The sequence below is a fragment of the Micromesistius poutassou genome, assembly GCF_964030765.1.
Source record: "Micromesistius poutassou genome assembly, chromosome: 8".
NCBI lineage: Eukaryota > Metazoa > Chordata > Actinopteri > Gadiformes > Gadidae > Micromesistius > Micromesistius poutassou.
In genome coordinates, this window is record NC_140278.1 from 1,947,277 (window position 1) to 1,967,550 (window position 20,274).

At 45.1% G+C, this 20,274-nt stretch overlaps 1 protein-coding gene across 1 annotated transcript; it reads left to right on the top strand.

The window, feature by feature from the left end:
* Positions 1–171: 171 nt before the first annotated feature.
* Positions 172–10,472, top strand: pbxip1b (pre-B-cell leukemia homeobox interacting protein 1b). The gene is made up of 12 exons (XM_084471850.1): positions 172–266; positions 2,330–2,397; positions 2,950–3,007; positions 3,356–3,417; positions 3,511–3,937; positions 4,898–5,122; positions 5,237–5,260; positions 5,828–5,880; positions 6,529–6,639; positions 7,116–7,221; positions 7,444–8,288; positions 8,394–10,472. The coding sequence occupies exons 2-12, from the start codon at positions 2,350–2,352 to the stop codon at positions 9,198–9,200; spliced, it is 2,766 nt and encodes a 921-aa protein (XP_084327976.1). The 5' UTR covers positions 172–266; positions 2,330–2,349; the 3' UTR covers positions 9,201–10,472.
* The last annotated feature ends 9,802 nt before the right edge of the window (positions 10,473–20,274 follow it).

Here is a 20,274-nt window from a genome sequence, read left to right on the forward strand (position 1 = left end):
GTGCTTTATTCATAGCGTAAGGTCAATCATTTAATTAGCATTTGTCACGTTCATCTGCTCACGTCAATCTTTCGGTCCCTTCCATTTGTTGGTTGTATCCCCGTGTTGTGATTGGCTGAGCTACTCAATGGTGGGCGGGCTCAATGTGAACAGTCGTAGGACAACAGGCCAGTAGGAGAACATAGAAGACATATGTTACAAGTTCAGAAGATAGGGGAAAGGACCAATATTAATAGTGTAGGTTTAGAGCTGGTCTACTGGAAGAGGTAAGGACGGCATGCATTCAAAGTTATTTTTTACCTTTTGATTCAAATCAGGACAGATTGACAGAATTGGAGCCATTATTTTGATCGCGCTGTTTGACAGCCTGACAGACTTTTCCTGGTTGCTCATGTGTGTTCAGAAGACCCACAGGTATATAGGAGTATGTATGTGTACATTGATTGAACATTGGCCTATATGCTTTAACAGTCGATGGACCCATATTTAAGTTTGTGCTAGATAAAGAAACTATCGACATGTTTATGTGGATACAGTTTGATGATAATTATGCTTCACTTCTAACTTTGGATGTTGTATAGACTATAGGATGTAACATCCTGCAGGACGCTGCAAGAAACAACATTGCCTAGGTTGCGTAGCAATGCAAATATTCATGATCCGACGGATGGGAAGTTATGTGTTGTCTCTCAGAGAGGCCATCACTGAGCTCAAAACTTACAGAACATTACCATTTTTGGTAATTTCTCGGTTGTCTGATTAATACAACTGATAAGCACCCACAACGGGAAGTGGGTAGGGCAACTGTGGGCCTATGTGGACATAATTTATTTCCAAATGAAAATGGAACCATAGGCCTACATGCATTTTGAGCGTTATTATGAATTCATTTTTAGTTATTACAATACAAATGTTGGACGATTATATTTTTTTATCCTAACTTATTACAATACCATTGTCCAGTGTCCAGAAATTGGAAACTGAAAGAGGGAAAGATGGCCTCAATGGGGGTAGGAATTCGAGAGAGAGCACGGAATGGGAAACACTCTCACTATCAAAACATGTGGTGGACCAGCGGTTGCAAATTATATTTCCCTCTTAAAAACGATTTAGTGTTTTTATAATCTGACTTTAAACATCCTTCAAAAACGTGCTGCTGCTTTGTCTTCCCTTGAACAAAATAGGATCTGCGTGTGTCTCCGTCTCAGTCAATCTTCCCCTGGCTATATTTAGAAGATATCTATTTAAGCCCATTCCACTATATGCTGCACAATGCTCTGTGGGCCAGGGCTCCATTCAAAGACCTCTCCAGGGGACCACCCGATTGGAGGACCTCAATTGCGTCTTGGGTGTTTCATTTCACAATGCTAAAATAATCAGGTGTAAAACTAACACAACTAACTAGTCTAGCATACACAAAAAATGCAAGTAGCCTACATGACACAAATGACTTATTTATTACAGACTTTCTGTTTCCAATTTCGTTTCATCAAGTGCTTTTGAGCAGGTGGAAGTAGGCCTACAGCAGATGCTAAGGACCACCCTTTTCCGTGACAGTCGATCATGTTATGATGTTATGTTATAGATGGAAAACGACATGTATCCTAATCAGTGTTGTTTTACTGCAGCTTAAATTAAGCTACAGCACGTTGGTATACTTGCACATACTCACACATCAGAAAGACTGATCTTTTGTAGCCACTTGCAGCTCGGTGACTTTGAAAAGGGAGTTTGAATCTGCTGGTTGTATAGGAGCCCCTGCCTTAGTTACTCTTGTTTCTGCAAAAGCATTCACCAACTCATCAGAACACAGGGGGACCAACAACATAGGCAAACTACTAATGAGCCACTGAAAAGCCTGTGTTCCTGTGCACATAAAACCCAGAGGACACCACCAGAGCCCTGACCCTCATGAGTCTCATATATAGTGTAAGGGAAGGAAAGTCTATTCAAATATTATACAAACAGTATGGAAATCTATCTGGGCAGCAGAATAGTGATGTGAAGGATTGTGCTTTCTTCGGACTTTGCATGACCCGTGAAAGAGCTATACAAAATATCAAACAAATGTGAAACTTGCTTTTTATAGATTACATGTGAATTGTCTGTCTGCCAAAGTTTTTTTTGTTTGACATATCACAATACTTACTCACATTCTCACATTCATGTAGAAGGGGATAGCTCCATATATATATCTGATGAGGATGTAATATTAAAGGCTCTTTGCCCTATCTGTTGTACATAGATGTTATTGACAAAGAGTGAGGTCATATGCACGCTATCATTATATGCAACATGCCTCTAATGCTGTACTCCTCCGATATTGCAGGAAAACGCCACTAGAGGGCAATGTCTGACAGTGGCTCCGGCAACAGCTGGACCCTCCTCTCGCAAGAGGTGTGTGTGTGTGTGTGTGTGTGTGTGTGTGTGTGTGTGTGTGTGTGTGTGTGTGTGTGTGTGTGTGTGTGTGTGTGTGTGTGTGTGTGTGTGTGTGTGTGTGTGTGTGTGTGTGTGTGTGTGTGTGTGTGTGTGTGTGTGTGTGTGTGTGTGTGTGTGTGTGTGACCCTAATGAAGTTTCGTTGATAGTAGAAGGCTTAGAAGCAAGCAACTTTTTCCTTGCTAATTATTTTTTTAAGGTCACCCTGAATATAAATGGATTTCTGTGATGAGGAGTGAAAAATAGGTGATGGACAACTTATTTTTTCTTTTTTCATTTTGTTGTACTAGATCTTTTCTAGCTCCACACTTATTTGACAAGTCATGTTAAAAGATGACAGCATGACTTATATTCATACAGTTAACATATTAATATCTATGTATAAATCGTACGTGGGTGTTCCTTCAACTGTACACTGTTGTTCACTGTCCTCATAGTCATGTTGCTGTGTGTGTCTGTGTGTGTCTGTGTGTGTCTGTGTGTCTGTGTGTGTCTGTGTGTATCTGTGTTAGGAGAATGTTGCAACCCTGAGGCCTCTGGCAGAAGGAACCGAGCTCCATGGAGACGGCAGTATGTACACACACACACACACACACACACACAGCCACACAGCCACACAGCCATGCCTCAGTATCGAGAAGGGCCTGCATTTGTCTTAAGCTTGAGTTAAACTTGTACGTACAGTGTGTTGTGATGGTCCACAACAAGATGAGCCACAGATACACAACGCAGATGTCCGTAGAGCTGCCTGCATACTCTGCTCCCACGTCCATGTAAGGAGCACACAGGGGGACAGCCTCCAGTTCTGCCCAGCGGACGAGTCTGCTCTGGTGTGTAGATGAATAAGCATCAACGTAGAGATACACAGGCTTACTCTTGCTTGTGTGTATTATGTTTGTCTGCACTGTTGCGATACAGAGAGCCAGCCAACAGAGGTCGCTGTCCCTGCCAAGACGGAGCACCCTGTGGAGAATCCGCAGGTCAGCCTACAATACATCCTGTTCTACTCTTCTCGTCCTAACACCGTTATTATACACTGCAGGTTTTTAATATGAACTTATTCCTATTCTCAGACCTCAGAGGAAAACATGTCTGGGCAGTTTGAAGGAGAGGCCAGCCCTAGCATCGCCCAAAACCCAAGCCCCACCACCAGCCCCACCACCACCCCCACCACCAGCCCTACCAGCGACCCCAGTCCCACCCTTATCCCTCCCATTGAGACTCTGCCCCCTCCTCCCTCTTTAGTTATTCCCGCCCATCCTCTCCATGGAAGTGACGCACACAGCCAATCAGAGGGGCTTCCGGAGGGCCCCGTGGAACCCAGCCCCGACCCCGATTCGTTCTCCGACTCCTACACCCACATCAGCCCCTCCCCTCCCTCACCCCCCTCCCCCCCCCTCCCAGAGCTGCTGGGGGGTCTGGACCTGACGGAGGAGGAGGAGGACGCAGACCGACCAGAGTCCGAAGGGGAGGGGTCTGAGCAGGGGCCTTCTCAGCCAGGTGAGACTGTAGCAGGGGCCCCCTGAGCCAGGTGAGGCTGTAGCAGGGGCCCCCTGAGCCAGGTGAGGCTGTAGCAGGTGAGGCTGTAGCAGGTGAGGCTGTAGCAGGTGAGGCTGTAGCAGGTGAGGCTGTAGCAGGTGACGCTGTAGCAGGTGAGGCTGTAGCAGGCCCAGGTGGGGCTGTAGCAGGTGAGGCTGTAGCAGGTGAGGCTGTAGCAGGTGAGGCTGTAGCAGGCCCAGGTGGGGCTGTAGCAGGTGAGGCTGTAGCAGGTGAGGCTGTAGCAGGCCCAGGTGGGGCTGTAGCAGGTGAGGCTGTAGCAGGTGAGGCTGTAGCAGGCCCAGGTGGGGCTGTAGCAGGTGAGGCTGTAGCAGGTGAGGCTGTAGCAGGTGAGGCTGTAGCAGGTGAGGCTGTAGCAGGTGAGGCTGTAGCAGGTGAGGCTGTAGCAGGTGAGGCTGTAGCAGGTGAGGCTGTAGCAGGTGAGGCTGTAGCAGGTGAGGCTGTAGCAGGTGAGGCTGTAGCAGGTGAGGCTGTAGCAGGTGAGGCTGTAGCAGGTGAGGCTGTAGCAGGTGAGGCTGTAGCAGGTGAGGCTGTAGCAGGTGAGGCTGTAGCAGGTGAGGCTGTAGCAGGTGAGGCTGTAGCAGGTGAGGCTGTAGCAGGTGAGGCTGTAGCAGGCCACCTGGTGCCGCTGGAATCCCACCTGACCCAGAGTTTCAGGAACAAATGTCTAGAGATTTCATGTATCACCCTTTATTGTAAGACTTAATTTGGCTGAATATATTGCAATTGTATTGGGGGGTGTTTTTGTACATGTGCGTGTGCGCGCGTGTGTGTGAATGTGACAAAGAAGCGTTACATCACATGTCTGCTGTTTATTTAAGTCAACATTACATAAGCACAAACACAAATGTTGTTCCAACATACTTAGGTGAAGCCTAACTTCCTCCATAACCGTGTCCTCAGGTTCCTCTGTGGACCCCCAGGTGGGGGAGGAGAGAGGAGACGCCGAGGGGAGCAGGACCACGACCCTCCTGGCCTCTCTGGAGCAGATCGGGAGGAGGGAGGAGGAGGAGGAACCCGAGGAGGAGTTCCAGTTGCCCCGGAGAAACGACGACAGCGGCTTCTCTGTGAACAAGTGCATCCTGGGAGCGGTTATTCTGCTGGGGCTCGGGACCCTCTTCCTATCAGGTAGGCTCTGCCTGGCCAATGGGAACCGGCGCAGTGTCCCTGGGTCACACAGGCTTTAGTTTGTCAGTAAAGTGGAATCGAGGTCTGAGACTGAGTAGGAATGTATGCTTACAGGTGTCTTCATGGACCTTGATGAGGGTAGGTTGTGTGTTTGTGTGTGTGTGTGTGTGTCTGTGTTTGTGTGCATGCGCAAGTGTGTGTAGCCGTATATGCAAGCACTGCGTTCGCGTGTGAGCAAATGAGTGATGGCATGATCTTCACAATGTTTGTGTAGACGTTTGTGAATCTTCCACCTGCTTCTACTGTGCAGAGCATGCATGCTTGCCTAGCCTATGATTTATATCAATCTATAAAGTATATTGAATGTTTCCTTCTCACGTGCATCGCGTCACCTGAAGGGACTGAGCTGGGGGCTAGGGTTGGGTCAGAGACAGGGTTTTGACATTGATCCAAAACATCCCTGGTAGAGGATAGGACTCCCTCTGGCCTCCTCAGCACCAGGCACCAAACACCAAACACGAGCCTCACTATATAAAGTGAATCACACACAGGATATAATCACAAATATATACACAAAGCATTCTCGCTTTTCCCCCATTTGAATGGCTCCTAGTAGAGCATTCCTTTTTGAACACTGCATGTTTAATAACTATTACTTAAAGTTTGCAGTGCATATTAAAGATGTTCGCTCTGTATGATTTGCAGACAGTGACTATGCTCCAAGGGACCTGAGAGACGCAGAGCAGCCGGTCAAACAGGTTTGTCTGCAGTCTTTCACTTATTTCTAGTCTGAAGCTGTCGCTTTAGCGAATGCATCTTAGCGTATTCGTTGTCCATATGCTCCTCTGCTCATCCATGTCAATGATGCAAATGCACAAATGGATCACACGATTGTAGTTGTTGAAGTACTTTAAATTGTATTTGTAAAGGCAATCATCGCATTCCACCAAGGTCACAGACGGGGAACCTTAAAGGAAATCTCCAGGTTAATCTTTCCACCATCAAAGGGATTCATGTGGACAACCATTTATTTAATGGTTTCCAGTATGGAGTGAGCGCTGCGATGTCGTCCTTTGGGCCGCAGCCTGTCACTGTCCTTCCTCTGGAGGTGCTTTTGGCATTGACAGGCTCAGGTTATGGAAACGATCCATAGAGAGAAGTACCACTTTGTTCTTTACCTTTAATCACGCTTGTTATTGTGTCCAACCAAGTGTAGCTCATGGAGAGGGCTCCAGAGAGAGTGGAGTTGTGGCAGGAAATGGTGGAAACATGAGTGAGCTGGAGATAGTAGAGTTTGGTGTGTTGGACCAAAGAAAGTGTAGATTAGTGTAATTTGAAATATTTGATAGTTGGAAGGATAGTTGAGATTGTAATGAACAGTATGTGATGTGTGTATTGGTTAACAGGAATGGCAGAATCCAGAGGCCCCACATGCAGCTGTGGACGAGGGGATGGATATCCTGAATAAGCTGGTCAAAGAAACCCAGCAGATCGCTGCGCTGCAAGCCAAGACTCAGGTACAAGGTCCTCCTCACTGCTAGCCTGGCTATTGCCAGACCAAGCTCAATCGTAGATTGCACGTTGGTCTTGGGAGGCTGCGGTCATTTTTTTCAGGACAAGAGGCGTGATCAACGGGCCTAGTTCAACTGACTCTGTACGGAATTGGCTGCTTGCCATCTCTTCCCTGTTGTCATTGTGTTAAACCAGCCAATAGCGCGCCAGGGGGAGAAGCCGGCTTGGTGATTGGCTCCCGCAAAAACATATCGGAAGCAGAAAGAAATGTATTGCTCTTCTCCAGACCCTTCTGCAGGGGCTGGGGGTACCCAGTCTACCTCACTGCGCGGGTGTGTGTGTGTGTGTGTGTGTGTGTGTGTGTGTGTGTGTGTGTGTGTGTGTGTGTGTGTGTGTGTGTGTGTGTGTGTGTGTGTGTGTGTGTGTGTGTGTCACAACCAGTGTGTAGTACTCTCTCAGGATTCCTCTTTTTTTAAACCAGGCACAGGAAGAGGAGCTAAATGCAGCCCGAGGACGGGCAGCGGAGGGAGCCCGGGAGCAGTTCAGGAGGAGCAGGAAGGAGGAGGAGGAGGTGGAGGAGGAAAATGGTACGCTTAGGAACGCTAAGAACCACTGAAGGGATGTTAACTCTCCCCCATGGTCACAGGGACAGGAGGTGAGGAGGGAGGAGGGGGAGAGGTGGAGAGGATAAGATCTACTGTGTAAAGGCAGAGACGCTGGGGGAGGGGAAGAGAAGGTTCGAGGTTGTTTAAATCTGCTTTCTTCTAAACATTTGAACAATTTATTAACGTTTTGTTGTATTTCCTCAGTCAATGAAGCGCTGCTGCATCCTAAAAAAGCCACAACGTCGCCCCCTGGTGGCCAGGAAGGAGAGAGCAGGCCTGCTACAGGCAGCACAGAGGGACAAACCAAGAAACCCTCGCATGTCGGGGGGGAGGGAGAGAAAACCGACTCGAGGGACAGAGGGAAAACCGAGAGGAAGGACCAGGAGTGGAAGAAGCCCAACCATGACCAGCACGATAAGAGCAAGGAGGTGAAGGGAAGGAAGCAGAAGGAGGAGGGGAGAGAGGGAAGGGAGCAAGGCCACAGAGGGGACAAAGGGGAGTCCTGGAGGGAGCGAGGAGATGGGAAGGAGGGGAGAGGAAAGGAGGAGAGGAGCGACCAGAAGGAGGAGAAAAAGTGGAAGAAGGGAAAGCACGACAAGTTGGATAGTGACCGAGATGAAGAAGGAAAAGGTCATGAGAAGGAGAAGAAGAAAGGAAAGGAGCGAGGGGATAGGAAGGAGTGGGTAGGAAGGGATGAGGAGAGAAACGACCGGAAGGAGGAGAAGCAGTGGAAAAGAGGAAAGGAGGAGAGAAAGGACCACAAGGAGGAGAGAGAGTGGAAGAAGGGGAAGTCTGAGAAGTTAGATGATGATGATGGTGAGAAGGAGCGGAGAGGTCAGGAGGAGAAGAGGGGCGGGACAGGAAGGAAGGAGCATGGGAAGAGGAAGCAGGAGAAGGAGGAGTGGAAGAAGGGGAAGGATGGATACAAGGAGAGCGGCAAAGAATGGAAGGAGACGAAAGAGTGGAGGGAGAAGGGAGACCAGAAATACTGGAAGAAAGACACAGACCGCTGGGCTACAGATGAGAGAGACCAGCACAGGGAGAGGAGGAGTGGGGAGGGGAGGGAGGAGAGGAGGAGTGAGGAGGGGAAGGAGGAGAGGAGGAGTGGGAAGGGGAAGGAGAAGGAGGAGAGGAAGACTTGGGAGGGGAAGGAGGAGAGGAGGAGTGGAAAGGGGAAGGAGAAGGAGGAGAGGAGGACTTGGGAGGGGAAGGAGAAGAGGAGGAGTGAGGAGGGGAGGGAGGAGGGGAGGGAGGAGAGGAGGCGTGGGGAGGGGAGGGAGGAGAGGAGGCGTGGGGAGGGGAGGGAGGAGAGGAAGGATGCCGATGGGAAACAGGACAGAAAAAGAAACTCTGGCCGGGAGGAAGACGTCGATCATAAGAAACAAGAACAGCATCGCCACGACCACCACCGTGAGGAGTCCCTCTGGCAAGGTCCTGGGGGCGGCAGGCCCACCCACACCCACCGCCGGCCCTCCTTCGGCCAGCCCGAGTACTGGGTGCACCAGAGGGAGCGGCTCCGGCAGAACGGGTTCCCGTCGCGCCGCTGTGCCGGCGTGGAGGACTGTGCCCGGGCCGAGGGCACGCTCCCGGTCCAGCTGACTGAGTTCCAGGGCCTCCTGGAGGGGTACCTCGCCAAGGCAGAGCAGGGGGCTGGAGTGGAGGCCTCTGCAGGAGAGGAGGTCCGCACGCTGGCCGCAGAGTTCTTCAAGGACGGGGTGTTTGTGCACGACCGGATGAGCTTCAGAGATTACCTGGAGGACCTGGCTGATATCCTGGAAGACATGGTGGACGGAGACGACAGCCAGGAGGACCAGGAGGAGGACCACAGCGACCTAGAGGATGAGATGGAGATGTTTGGGAAAGAGGCGATGAAGAGGTTTGCCGTGGCGGCGTCTTCAGAGAAGACCTCAGAGCGTATGACAGGGAAGTCCAAGAAAGAGAAGGACAGGGGACGTGGCTGAAGACTGAAGGGTTGTATGAATGGTTGGGAAGGGAATAGTAAACAAGGGGAATCATCAGGGGAACATTTATGGACCGCGCACACATAGAGGCACATGCTTTTTCCATCTATTTAAAAGCGTTTAATTCATTTCCGTGCCTTGGTATGCTTTCAATTCCCCCTCGAGAACACCTCATGTTTTGACATGCCAAGTAATTACTGTTTTCACACACTCACGTCTTAGAAATGTTGAAGAAAAGGGGAGGAGCACGAAGGAGGGTGAAAGAGCAGGGTGGAGGTGGAACTTAACAATATCAATAAGTTACTCATACTTCATACTCAGACCGGTGTTTGTTTCTTGTCGTTTCTTTATGCCAAACCACTATTTAATCGAAACTCATTTTATCTTTTGAAAGCGGTACTAGTGATGGATGTTCGAAACCTGGCGTTTGACCAATCAGTGTGTTGTGATTTAACTCGACCCACTGCGGCCGCTGGTCCATTATGTCACTCAAACAAACAAAGGCTACAAGAAGGACGTTGGTTGACTTGTCATGTTTAACCTGTTTATAACCAACGCCATGGATTGCACGATAATCGGTTTAATCCTGGTCACTTTATTAAAATGTATTCTTCACTACCAACCAATAGTTCTAAGGGACCTTTAATGCAGCTGCTTCTTTGCTACTACAATGTTGAAGTTACATGTTCGTTAGCTGCTCCTGTACAGCAGGTCAACTCGTGATGTCTTATTCACCCTTAACGGTGTATGTGAGATGTTCTTTATGCCCACAAATAGTTTTACTGAAGGGACCCTTGACTACTATATAAAAGTAAATGTAAAGTTTCAGGTATTTTTAAATGTTGCACTAAATCAACACAAGTGTAGAATGCGGTACTAGCCCATACTAGTAATATAAATAGGTAACTTATTGAATTCAGATCAGCATAAGAAGTTGATAGAAATGTGCGCAGTATGAAATAACCTGTGGATCATGTATGATATATTTTCAATGCTGGTTTTGTACACTAAAATGTCTTTAATGCAGCGATAGATTGAGCCATTATTTATAAGAGTCTGTGTTCTGTGCACTTCTAGTTTTATGCGAGCACACCTGCGTTGTTCCTGTCTACAAAGCTGCTTGACATAGCATTTCATGTCATTTAAAGACAATAGTTCACAGGAAATGTCCTCATCTTTGCATCAAGTCAAGAACCAGTGTGTATTTGGAAAGATGACAGATCACTCTTGATGTTTGAATGTTTCTTTTGGGAAGATGATTAATAAACAAACCGTTTTCTCTCAGTTATGGAAAACTGATTTGGTCAAATTCTCTTTTTTTGTTGGTATACACAGCAATTAGCCATACAACACGGCCGGTTAAATACTCAATTCAAACTATTTGACTTGGCACACTTCCTAAAAGCCTTTGACCATGATTTTAAATGTCCTATGTATATCAACCACATCTGTTCAAGCATAGATTTTAAATACTTGAACAGAACTATGTCTATGTATGCAGTATTTTACATTTGATTACATTTTCAGTGGGATTATTCAGTTTGAAGCATTATGAAAATGTGTTTCTGACTTGTCTATAAAAACATTAGTCCTGCATAAATAGGATTTACATACAGAGCGCCTCCCTCCTTTGGAAAGCCCAACATGTATACTCCACCAGCCATTGGTCTGACCGTTCACACCCAGACACACCAAGCTACCATGTTTAGTTAGTTCTGTTAGTTAGTAACAGCTCTTTCAGGTTAAGGATATCTGGAACCATGTCCAATGGCTTACCAGTGAGGAACGCTACACACATACTTCTGAAGCGTGATCTAACCCTGGGGCCAATGGATCCAAACCATTTAATAAACTTGACAATATGCTTCATGTTTTCCAAACCCTGCTCAAAGAAAGCCTCTCCCTCATGTTGGTTCAGGAACAGACTCGTAATGGTTGCCTCACCAGAGTGGCCATTAAAATGGTGATTTGTAAGCTTTTTCCTAACACATCCTATTAATTCTAAAAATGGTAACACATTGCACACATCATTAGGCTTATAATCTATCTAATCATGGTTTGGTTAATGCATAATTGTTGGTGATTTGTAAGCAAATAACTCAATCTTTACCTCATCCAAAGTGATTTTTAAACGGTTTGAGTCCTGCCTTTCTGTTAAGGCTGCTGTGGTGAACATTTGGGAGTTGTTGAGATAGAGAGTGCAGAAAAGAGCCGGATGTTGAAAATAAACGACCCCAATAAAACGGCCCCGCCCTCCCTGGCCCCCCACCATAGAGACGGTACCGCTGTGTGCGACGTGACTTACCGAGGGATGCCCGGGTCAGGGTCCGCAAGGAGCCGGGAGCGTTTTGAAATCTTAACAGCCTCACACTCACAGGCGCACTCATCTCACACTAAAGCAATACAATAACAATGTTAAATGTAGCTCATAGGTCCACATGTTTGACATGTGAAATAACTTGATCATTTAGGATAGTTCAGATTAAATATAGCCTACCCAGATTCATTTAGGTTAGTTCTCAGACTAAATATAGCCTACCCAGATTCATTTAGGTTAGTTCTCAGACTAAAGCCTACCCAGGTTCATTTAGGTTAGTTCTCAGACTAAAGCCTACCCAGGTTCATTTAGGTTAGTTCAGACTAAAGCCTACCCAGGCATAATCTATTCCCTCACAACACCAAAAGAGCAGAAGAGCACAAGGATCAGTTGTGTAATATATAAATAATATATAATAGAACTTATCACACGTAGCTAGAAACCTTGATGTCAAACATTTTTCTAGTACATAAACGTTGAGATTAAACGTGTCCGTGGTTTGCAGAAATGTGCAAAAGCTACGTTTTAATCAGACGACTGGGTTGGAAAATCTATTTCTTCTGAAAAGCATTTTGAAGCTTTGGCCTACATATTAAAACAAAATACATTTATATTAATAATTTCCAGGACAAATCTGTATAATTTCCATCCTCACAGTCAACAAAATATATTTATTTATTAATATATAAAAATATTAAAATATTATCATTTTTTAATATAGAGGTAAAAGCGATTGAGGCCATGTGCCGACTATAGAACAATATCAAATGAGTATAGTGAAGACATTTTCCTTGACTTTTTAATGTATTTATTTATAATTCTTGTTCAGTTTAGCCTAGGGGAAATGTCAGCATGTCAGGAAAGGTATGTATTTAATTTTAATTAAAGGGGCGTGTGTTCATGTAGCTCCACCCTGGTGCCTGTAGGACGGGTAGGTGTGTGTGTGTGTGTGTGTGTGTGTGTGTGTGTGTGTGTGTGTGTGTGTGTGTGTGTGTGTGTGTGTGTCTATGTGTGTGTGAGGTATCTTCCTTATTGTGAACAACATTTCATACTTCAGGTTTGCTATTGGGAACTTTGCTGTGACTTGTTAGAAAAACCAATAATCCTGTTATTGCGGTTGCATGATGGGTGTGATCATAAGAAAGGTCAGTCTAACCATTCATTATCTCAGACACAAAAAGATGCATAGAGCAAAACAAGTCAAGTCCAACCACTTCTGCCTCCAGGATTACGCAACTCATACAACTCATACAACGTATGAGTTGTATGAGTTGTGTTACTATCCATTGTATATTACTCAATACATAAACTGTACTTTAAAGTATTTAAAGGTACTTCATCAGTGATGAAGCATCACCTCAAGCTGTGATGCCGTAAAAGGTTGACTTCAGTAACTTGTGTCCCACACAGGAGTCTCTGGGTCCCTTCTGAGAACATGCAGCCAACAGAACACCAAGGAGCAGGAGGAGATCAGGTCACACGTGAAGGAGATGTCAATACAGCAGACACTGTACACTATAACATGGCATTACTCATCACTCATTACTCATTACTCATTACTCATTACTCATTACTCATTATTCATTACTCATTACTCATTACTCTTAAGAATTAAGAATAGCAATCCATGTAGTTTTGTGTCGGAGACAGATATTCCATGATATTATATCCAGAATTCAGCTCAACATGAATGGACAGGACAGGCCTCTAAGTCACTACATCCTGAGCAGGCCTGTGTATTTTCTAACTAGATTAAGCTGATCTTCCCCCGCAGCCAGTGCTCCATGAACACACCCTCTCACTGGTTATTGTTCAGGCATGAGATATAAAGGAAAGCAGCGACGATATTCGACATGTTCCTCATTCAGGGTGGAGAGAGGCGTTTGCAGCACTCTTGCAGAACTATTTGTTTCCATTACTGACAGTAAGTGACTTTAACCATTATACAGTGTATAGCCTAGGCTATTCAATGTCATCTAATGATTATATTAAGCCTTCATAGACTAAACATAACAGATGTGCAGACATTGTACATCCTTTATTGGTAATATGTGTCACTTTGGTTAATTTCCTCGGTCCATGATGAATATTGCATAATGGCGTCCGGCTGTATTATCCGTGCATGGTGGCCCGTGTCCGGTTCTGCTGGTTAGGAACCTGATCCCAATCTCTTACACTTCTGCTGAAACCCCACCCTGTGTGTGATTTATTTATTCTCTCTATTTTAAAGTCACCAGTAGGCCAGTTGTTGTACGCAAATCATGGAGATTAGTTGGTGCTAATGTAAGTAAAGGGGGGGCGGCCCCCCTGAGGTCCCCTGGAGGTCCGGGGGTCCCCGGTACTGTCCGGGATCACATCCCTTGTTGGACGGGCAACCCGCCGCGGTCGCATCCCCTCCGAGCTGATGGACATTCAGCCTGAATTATTGATGTGACGACAGGACTCGACGGCGGCTCGGGTGGCAGGGCAGGTGTATTTAATGACTCCAAGGACAAATAAGTTGCCCTTCTGACTTTAGGGAATGAGAAGACATGCTCCCATGGAAAGCCATTAGAAAGCCTGGCTGATCCTCATTAATCTTTGCGATTAATCTTGGTGATTAATCAGTGTGCATGGGGCACAGAGACGAGACGGCGCCACGAGGAGACTTGGGAGACTTGTGCCAGTGTGTGCACCTCGCCGGTTAAAACGTGTGACCAGCTTCCAGCCATCCTCCCTGCTCCCAGATGTATTAAACATCTCCGTAGACTCCAGAGGAGGCAGTGGGCTGTTCCGTCTTTACCCAACATAGTTCTGAATATGAATGTGCGGTCGATGTGTGCTCTGTCTGTCTCTGACGTGACCCAGACCGCACTCTGCTCCCGGGTCTATGTCATTACACCAGGTTTACAGCTGCTGGAGCCCTAATGGAGAGTGATCGGCCATCAGTCATGTTGATGAATGGCCCAGAAAGGAAACACAACAAACAACAAAACAGCAGACTTGTAGCCACACGCACTGCAGGCGTAATGGAGACGCGCGGGGTCCTGTTGCCCCGGCGGGGCTCAGGATAATAAAACCGTGTAAAAAAGGTGTTGAGTTTTATGAAATGATGAGCAGGACAATGGGGTGACAGATGATCCATTGTGTGCATTGAGGTACGTTATCCTCATTCAATGTGGTGTCTGAGGGTGTGCATGTGTGTGTGTGTGTGTGCGTGTGTGTGTGTGTGTGTGTGTGTGTGTGTGTGTGTGTGTGTGTGTGTGTGTGTGTGTATTGGCGCTGCAGGGAGTATATGAAATACAACCCTGTGCTCTGGTGCTTGTCGCGTTGTTCTGCTCTCCTCCCTCAGTAATTAGGCTAATGCCACAGGGCCCTAATTGGTGTATACCAGCATTGTGTGTGTGTGTGTGTGTGTGTGTGCGTGTGTGTGTGTGTGTGTGTGCGTGCTTGTGTGTGTCTGTGTGCATACATATATGTGTTTGTGTGTGGGTGTGTTTGCGTGCGTTTGCGTGTGTGTGTGTGTGTGTGTGTGTGTGAGTGTTTGAGGAATGAGTTTTAGGGTTAGGATACTCTCAACATGTGAGCCCAACATCACTCCAGTTTAAGTTTAAGTTTAAGTTTATTGATATTTAAAGTGCAGTATCACCATAAGCATGGTCTCAAAACACCGTACATAGAAATGCCCTGCGACATCATGCGCAACCACATGAGTGTAATGTGTGTGGATTCATGGGTTCAAACAACAATACGTTTAGAGTAATAAATTAAAATGAAGAAATGATTTCAATAAAACAAATATAAAACAGATATAAAACAAATGTAAAACAAATGAAAAACCATTATAAAATAACAAATTCATGGGTTATAGGGTAGGCCATAATGTTTTGAGAAGAGGAAGGTTTTTAGTTTGCTTTTAAAAATATTTGTGGAACTGGCTCCCCTAACATGTGACAGAAGACTATTCCACAGATATGGAGCTCTGAAAGCAAAGGAGCGCTGGCCTGCACATTTTTTTTTTACTCTGGGAATTGTCAACAGGCCAGCGTCCAGAGATCGCAATGGGCGCGAGGGGGTGTAGGGGAATACCAGGTCTGACACATATGAAGGTGCAAGTCCATTTAGTGCTTTATAGGCTAAAAGAAGAATTTTAAAATCTGCTCGTGCAGGAATGGGTAGCCAGTGTAATGAGATTAAAACAGGTGTTATGTGTGAACTTCTCCGTGTTTTTGTTAAAATTCTGGCTGCTGTATTTTGAATTAGCTGTAGGGTTCTTAAAGTGCATGCAGGTAGGCCAGAAAGTAATGCATTACAGTAATCTAGCCTAGTTAGAGTTTCAGCATCCTTTAAGGATAGCATAGGCCTGATTTTTGCGATGTTGCTTGGATGATAAAAGGCAATTTTGGAAATATTTCTTATGTGAGGCCTATATGTTAAAAATTGATCGAAGGTGACACCCAGACTTTTAACAGTTGTGCTCTCTGTTATAAAACAGTCATCGACACAGACTCTAAAATCCTCAGCATGTGTGTCTTGTGTCTGCTATACAAGCCTCTAAGTTGTTGAGTTGATTGGAGTCATTTGTTCGTATAGGCACATAAAGCTGGGTGTCATCAGCATAGCAGTGAAACCTTACATTAAAACTACGTAGTACGTTACCAAGTGGGAGTAGATAAATGCAGAACAAGATGGGGCCCAGTACTGACCCCTGTGGCACACCAAATCTTACATCCGCAGGCCTAGATGTAGCATAATTGTAGGTCACATACTGAGTTCTGTTTGTTAGATATGAATGGAACCATGAAAGTGCAGATCCCTGTATACCAATATTTTGTTGTAAGCGGCTTAGTAGTATGTTGTGATCTATTGTGTCAAATGCTGCGCTTAAATCAAGAAGTAACAGTAGTGAAGTTTGTCCGGAATCCATTGTCAGTAGCAGGTCATTAGTCACTGTAATTAAGGCAGTTTCGGTAGAATGACCAGAGCGGAAACCGGATTGAAATTTTTCAAATAGGCTATTTTGGGATAGGTGGAATATGAGTTGGTCAGCGACTGCCTTTTCTAGTATTTTAGACAGGAATGGTAGATTTGAAACTGGTCTGTAGTTCTGAAGGACTTGTGGATCCAGGGTTGGCTTTTTAAGTAAAGGCTTAACAATTGCTTTTTTGAAAGCTGAGGGGACTGAGCCAGTCAGAAGAGACTCATTTAGAATGTGAAGACCTGAGCTGAGGAGGGTAGGTAGCAGTTCCTTAAATAGGTTTGTTGGTATAGGGTCTAGTGAGCAGGTAGTGGATTTTGAGGAGTTCACTGGCCTCATAAAAGTTTCCGGAGAAATAGGGGTCAGCTGAGATAGGACGACCATGGGCTGGATTGATGCAACATCTGCTGCTATAGGGGCATCAGTGCCGTCTATTTTATCCCTGATTAGGTCAATCTTGGATGAAAAAAAATCCATAAATTCATCAGCTGAAATAGTTGCTCTTTGTATAGTGGTATTCTGTACTCATCCATTTTCTTCACCACTACTCTGAATACGTGGTACATCTTGTGCTACTGCTCTCACAGCGTTACTCCAACCCCCTGCGCTGCATGTGTTGATGCTCTGGCTGATGGATCTGTCAGTGGCCCAAAGAGAACGACATGACACTCACCTCAAACAAAGATTATGGAATTGGTTTCGATTTTTGTAAGTGAGCTATTAACAATTAAAAGGGGCTTGTGGTTTTTTGAATAAAATGCTGATTTACAGTCTGACATTCAAACTGTAAAAGCCTGCTCACTGTCAACCAAGAGTGGTGTGGTTCATATGACCTTGTTCTGTCGGGTGAGGTCAAAGGTTGTAGAAGAAGGTTAAGGTAGCCATCAGTGCCAAGAGTGTCTATGCAGTCTATGTCTGACCCCTGCTACGGAGCCATGGCTGTGTTCCCCATCAGGTGCTTTATAAACAAGTCTATGTCTGACCCCTGCTACTGAGCCATGGCTGTGTTCCCCATCAGTTGGTGTTTGCCATCACAGGACATCCACAGGTAAATGATGGGTCTGTACTTTTACGTGCCAGGGCACAGGGAGATTCCTCTACTGGTACAGAGTACAGAGCACACCTTCAGTCTTGTGCAGGTACGATGGTGTGTTGATAGAGGAGGATGTGATGAGCAGGCGTTGGGGGATGAAGAGCTCTGGTGGACATCCGGTGGTCTTACACTCCATGAATGGATCCACCTCTAAAACCCTATTCAGAGACTCCACCACTAAGACCCTGGTGCAACGTTTACCAGCCACACAGAAGGGGCGCAGTCTCTGGATTTATTCTAGGATCATATCTAGGACCCTGTTTTTTTTAATAGATTTAAGTCGAAGTACAGATTTAAGAAGAAGGTGAAACATTATATCGCTGTCGGTACACTAAGTATGTTCATAGTGTGCACTTTGTCCCTCGATCCCTTAGCTCTTTGCTACTTTTACATTGTTGAGCAGACCTCGCACACTAACCATCTCACTGTGCGGTGCACTTTGATTTTGATTGGATTAATTGCGTGACCTACCCCCGTTGTGTCTCACAGCACGCTGCCCATCGGGGACAAGACTTCACGTCCCCTATTCTGTGTGCGTCCCTCGCGTGCTTGTTGAAAATAGGTTGTTGTTGTGCAGCACTTAGTGTTGGAACACACAGTGTTTCTCAATATACTCGCATCATCCTATAATTTCTCTTTTCCCACTTGTGTCATGTTTTTCATGTGCAAAGTGTGTTTGCAGACACACACACACACACATACACAAACACACACACACACACACACACACACATACACAAACACACACACACACATCTGTGTGAAGGGATGTGCGCGACGGCAGACGGACAGCAGCAGAAACATGAAGCTGCAGCAGATCAGATGTCCACCACCATGGAGATCACAGCTTCCATTGTGTTTAATCTGAGGGAGCTTCCCCTGCTGTAGAGCCAAGCCCTCCCTCCCTCCCTCCCTCCCTCCCCTCCTCCCCTCCCTCCCTCCCTCCCTCCTGCATCCCCTGTGTATCTCTTTTTCCTTCTTCTCCATGCTGACATCAGGCTGGTCTTGTTTTTCTTCAGCAGTATTGTGTCTCTGATTAAAGGTGTGATATGTTAGATGTGTTTAAACGTCAGCGGGGAGGGGGGAGGGGGGAGGGGGGTTCCACTCTGGACATAATAATATATGTATCATTTAATACATAATACACAATAATAATATATGTATCATTTAATACATGATACACAATAATAATATATGTATCATTTAATACATGATACACAATAATAATATATGTATCATTGAATACATGATACACAATAATAATATATGTATCATTTAATACATGATACACAATAATAATATATGTATAATTTAATACATAATACACAATAATAATATATGTATCATTTAATACATGATACACAATAATAATATATGTATCATTTAATACATGATACACAATAATAATATATGTATCATTTAATACATGATACAAAATAATAATATATGACCTAGTTGACGTTACTCTGGAGGATTCTAATATAAAATGGTGTCACTGCTGTTGTTTTGTTTTCTTATTCAAATGTTTGACGATCTACACATACGTAGACACAAACGCATGTACAAGCAGTACACACGTAGACACAAACGCATGTACAAGCAGTACAGAAGTTTGTACATATTTGTGTTTATTGTCTATGCAGGATTTAACCATGTAAAATGTGCTCTCTGACATTACATCTTCCATTAGGATAAATGGTAATATTATAATGAAATCAAATGGTATGATAATATGATTTACTGTTTACTGTTTACTGTATACTGTTTCATGTTATGTACCTAATATAAATGTATGTATAAATATTACATTCAAAATGATTAAACGATAAATATACATTATACCTTTTTAGTTCCTCGTTGTGCTTCTTTCATGTAGACATGTTGTATGCAGAATGCCTGGAGATGAGTGTAATTGGTTGCATGCTTGGCTCTGAAAGCAGCTTCTGAATTAAATATGGCTGTGTTTCCTGTGTTCCCATAAGGGATGGAGTCAGCCATAACTAAGCTGGTGGATGTCTTCAAGAGTTATGCTGGGAAGGACAAGCACCTGGGGAAGAATGAGTTCCAGAAGCTGGTGCAGACCGAGCTGAAGAATTTCATCACAGTAAGGAAAGCTGACAGTCACACGCAGCCTTTGTGTTTCTCCCCTCCTGTCCTACATGTGTGTGGCCTTAGCCTTATATCCATATACTATAATTTAATATAATAATTTAAGCAATAGATCACGACTGTGGCTGTGGTATGTTCTCATTATACCACAGTTAAGGGCCGTTGTCCGTCCCGACGCGCAGCAGAGGGCCGGCGACCCCTTAACTGTGGTATAATGAGAACATTTCACTAACTGAAGTGATCTATTGCTTTTATAAAACGGTTATGTAAGTATGGCGAAATGAAAGTCAAAAAGTCAATGAAAGACACCCTCAACTTTGAAAAAGCGAAAAAGTTGGAAAAGCATTTTTTTTTTAACAAATACAAAAAAGTAGTCCCTCCTGACTGCCTGCAAAGTGCGCGGCGGTTGCTATGCAACACACTGTAGCGTCCTTCAGAGAGAAGGCTAGAGACAGTAGCTCGGTTCGCCGGCAATTTAGCCTACTGTCGAGCAGTTCACTCACCGTGTGCCTATTGCTTTACAACATTTCCACCCTCTCCAGCAATCAACATATCTTTAGGCTTCAGTGAACTATGCTATTGCTTTTAGATATAAATA

Bases quoted from the DNA above. Each gene is read 5' to 3' on its own strand.
- pbxip1b (XM_084471850.1), top strand. From the start codon at position 2,350: ATGTCTGACAGTGGCTCCGGCAACAGCTGGACCCTCCTCTCGCAAGAG. The intron at 7,222-7,443 runs GTACGCTTAGGA...GTATTTCCTCAG, and splicing joins GGAGGTGGAGGAGGAAAATG to TCAATGAAGCGCTGCTGCAT. The intron at 8,289-8,393 runs AGTGGGGAGGGG...GAGGGGAAGGAG, and splicing joins ACCAGCACAGGGAGAGGAGG to GAGAGGAGGAGTGGAAAGGG.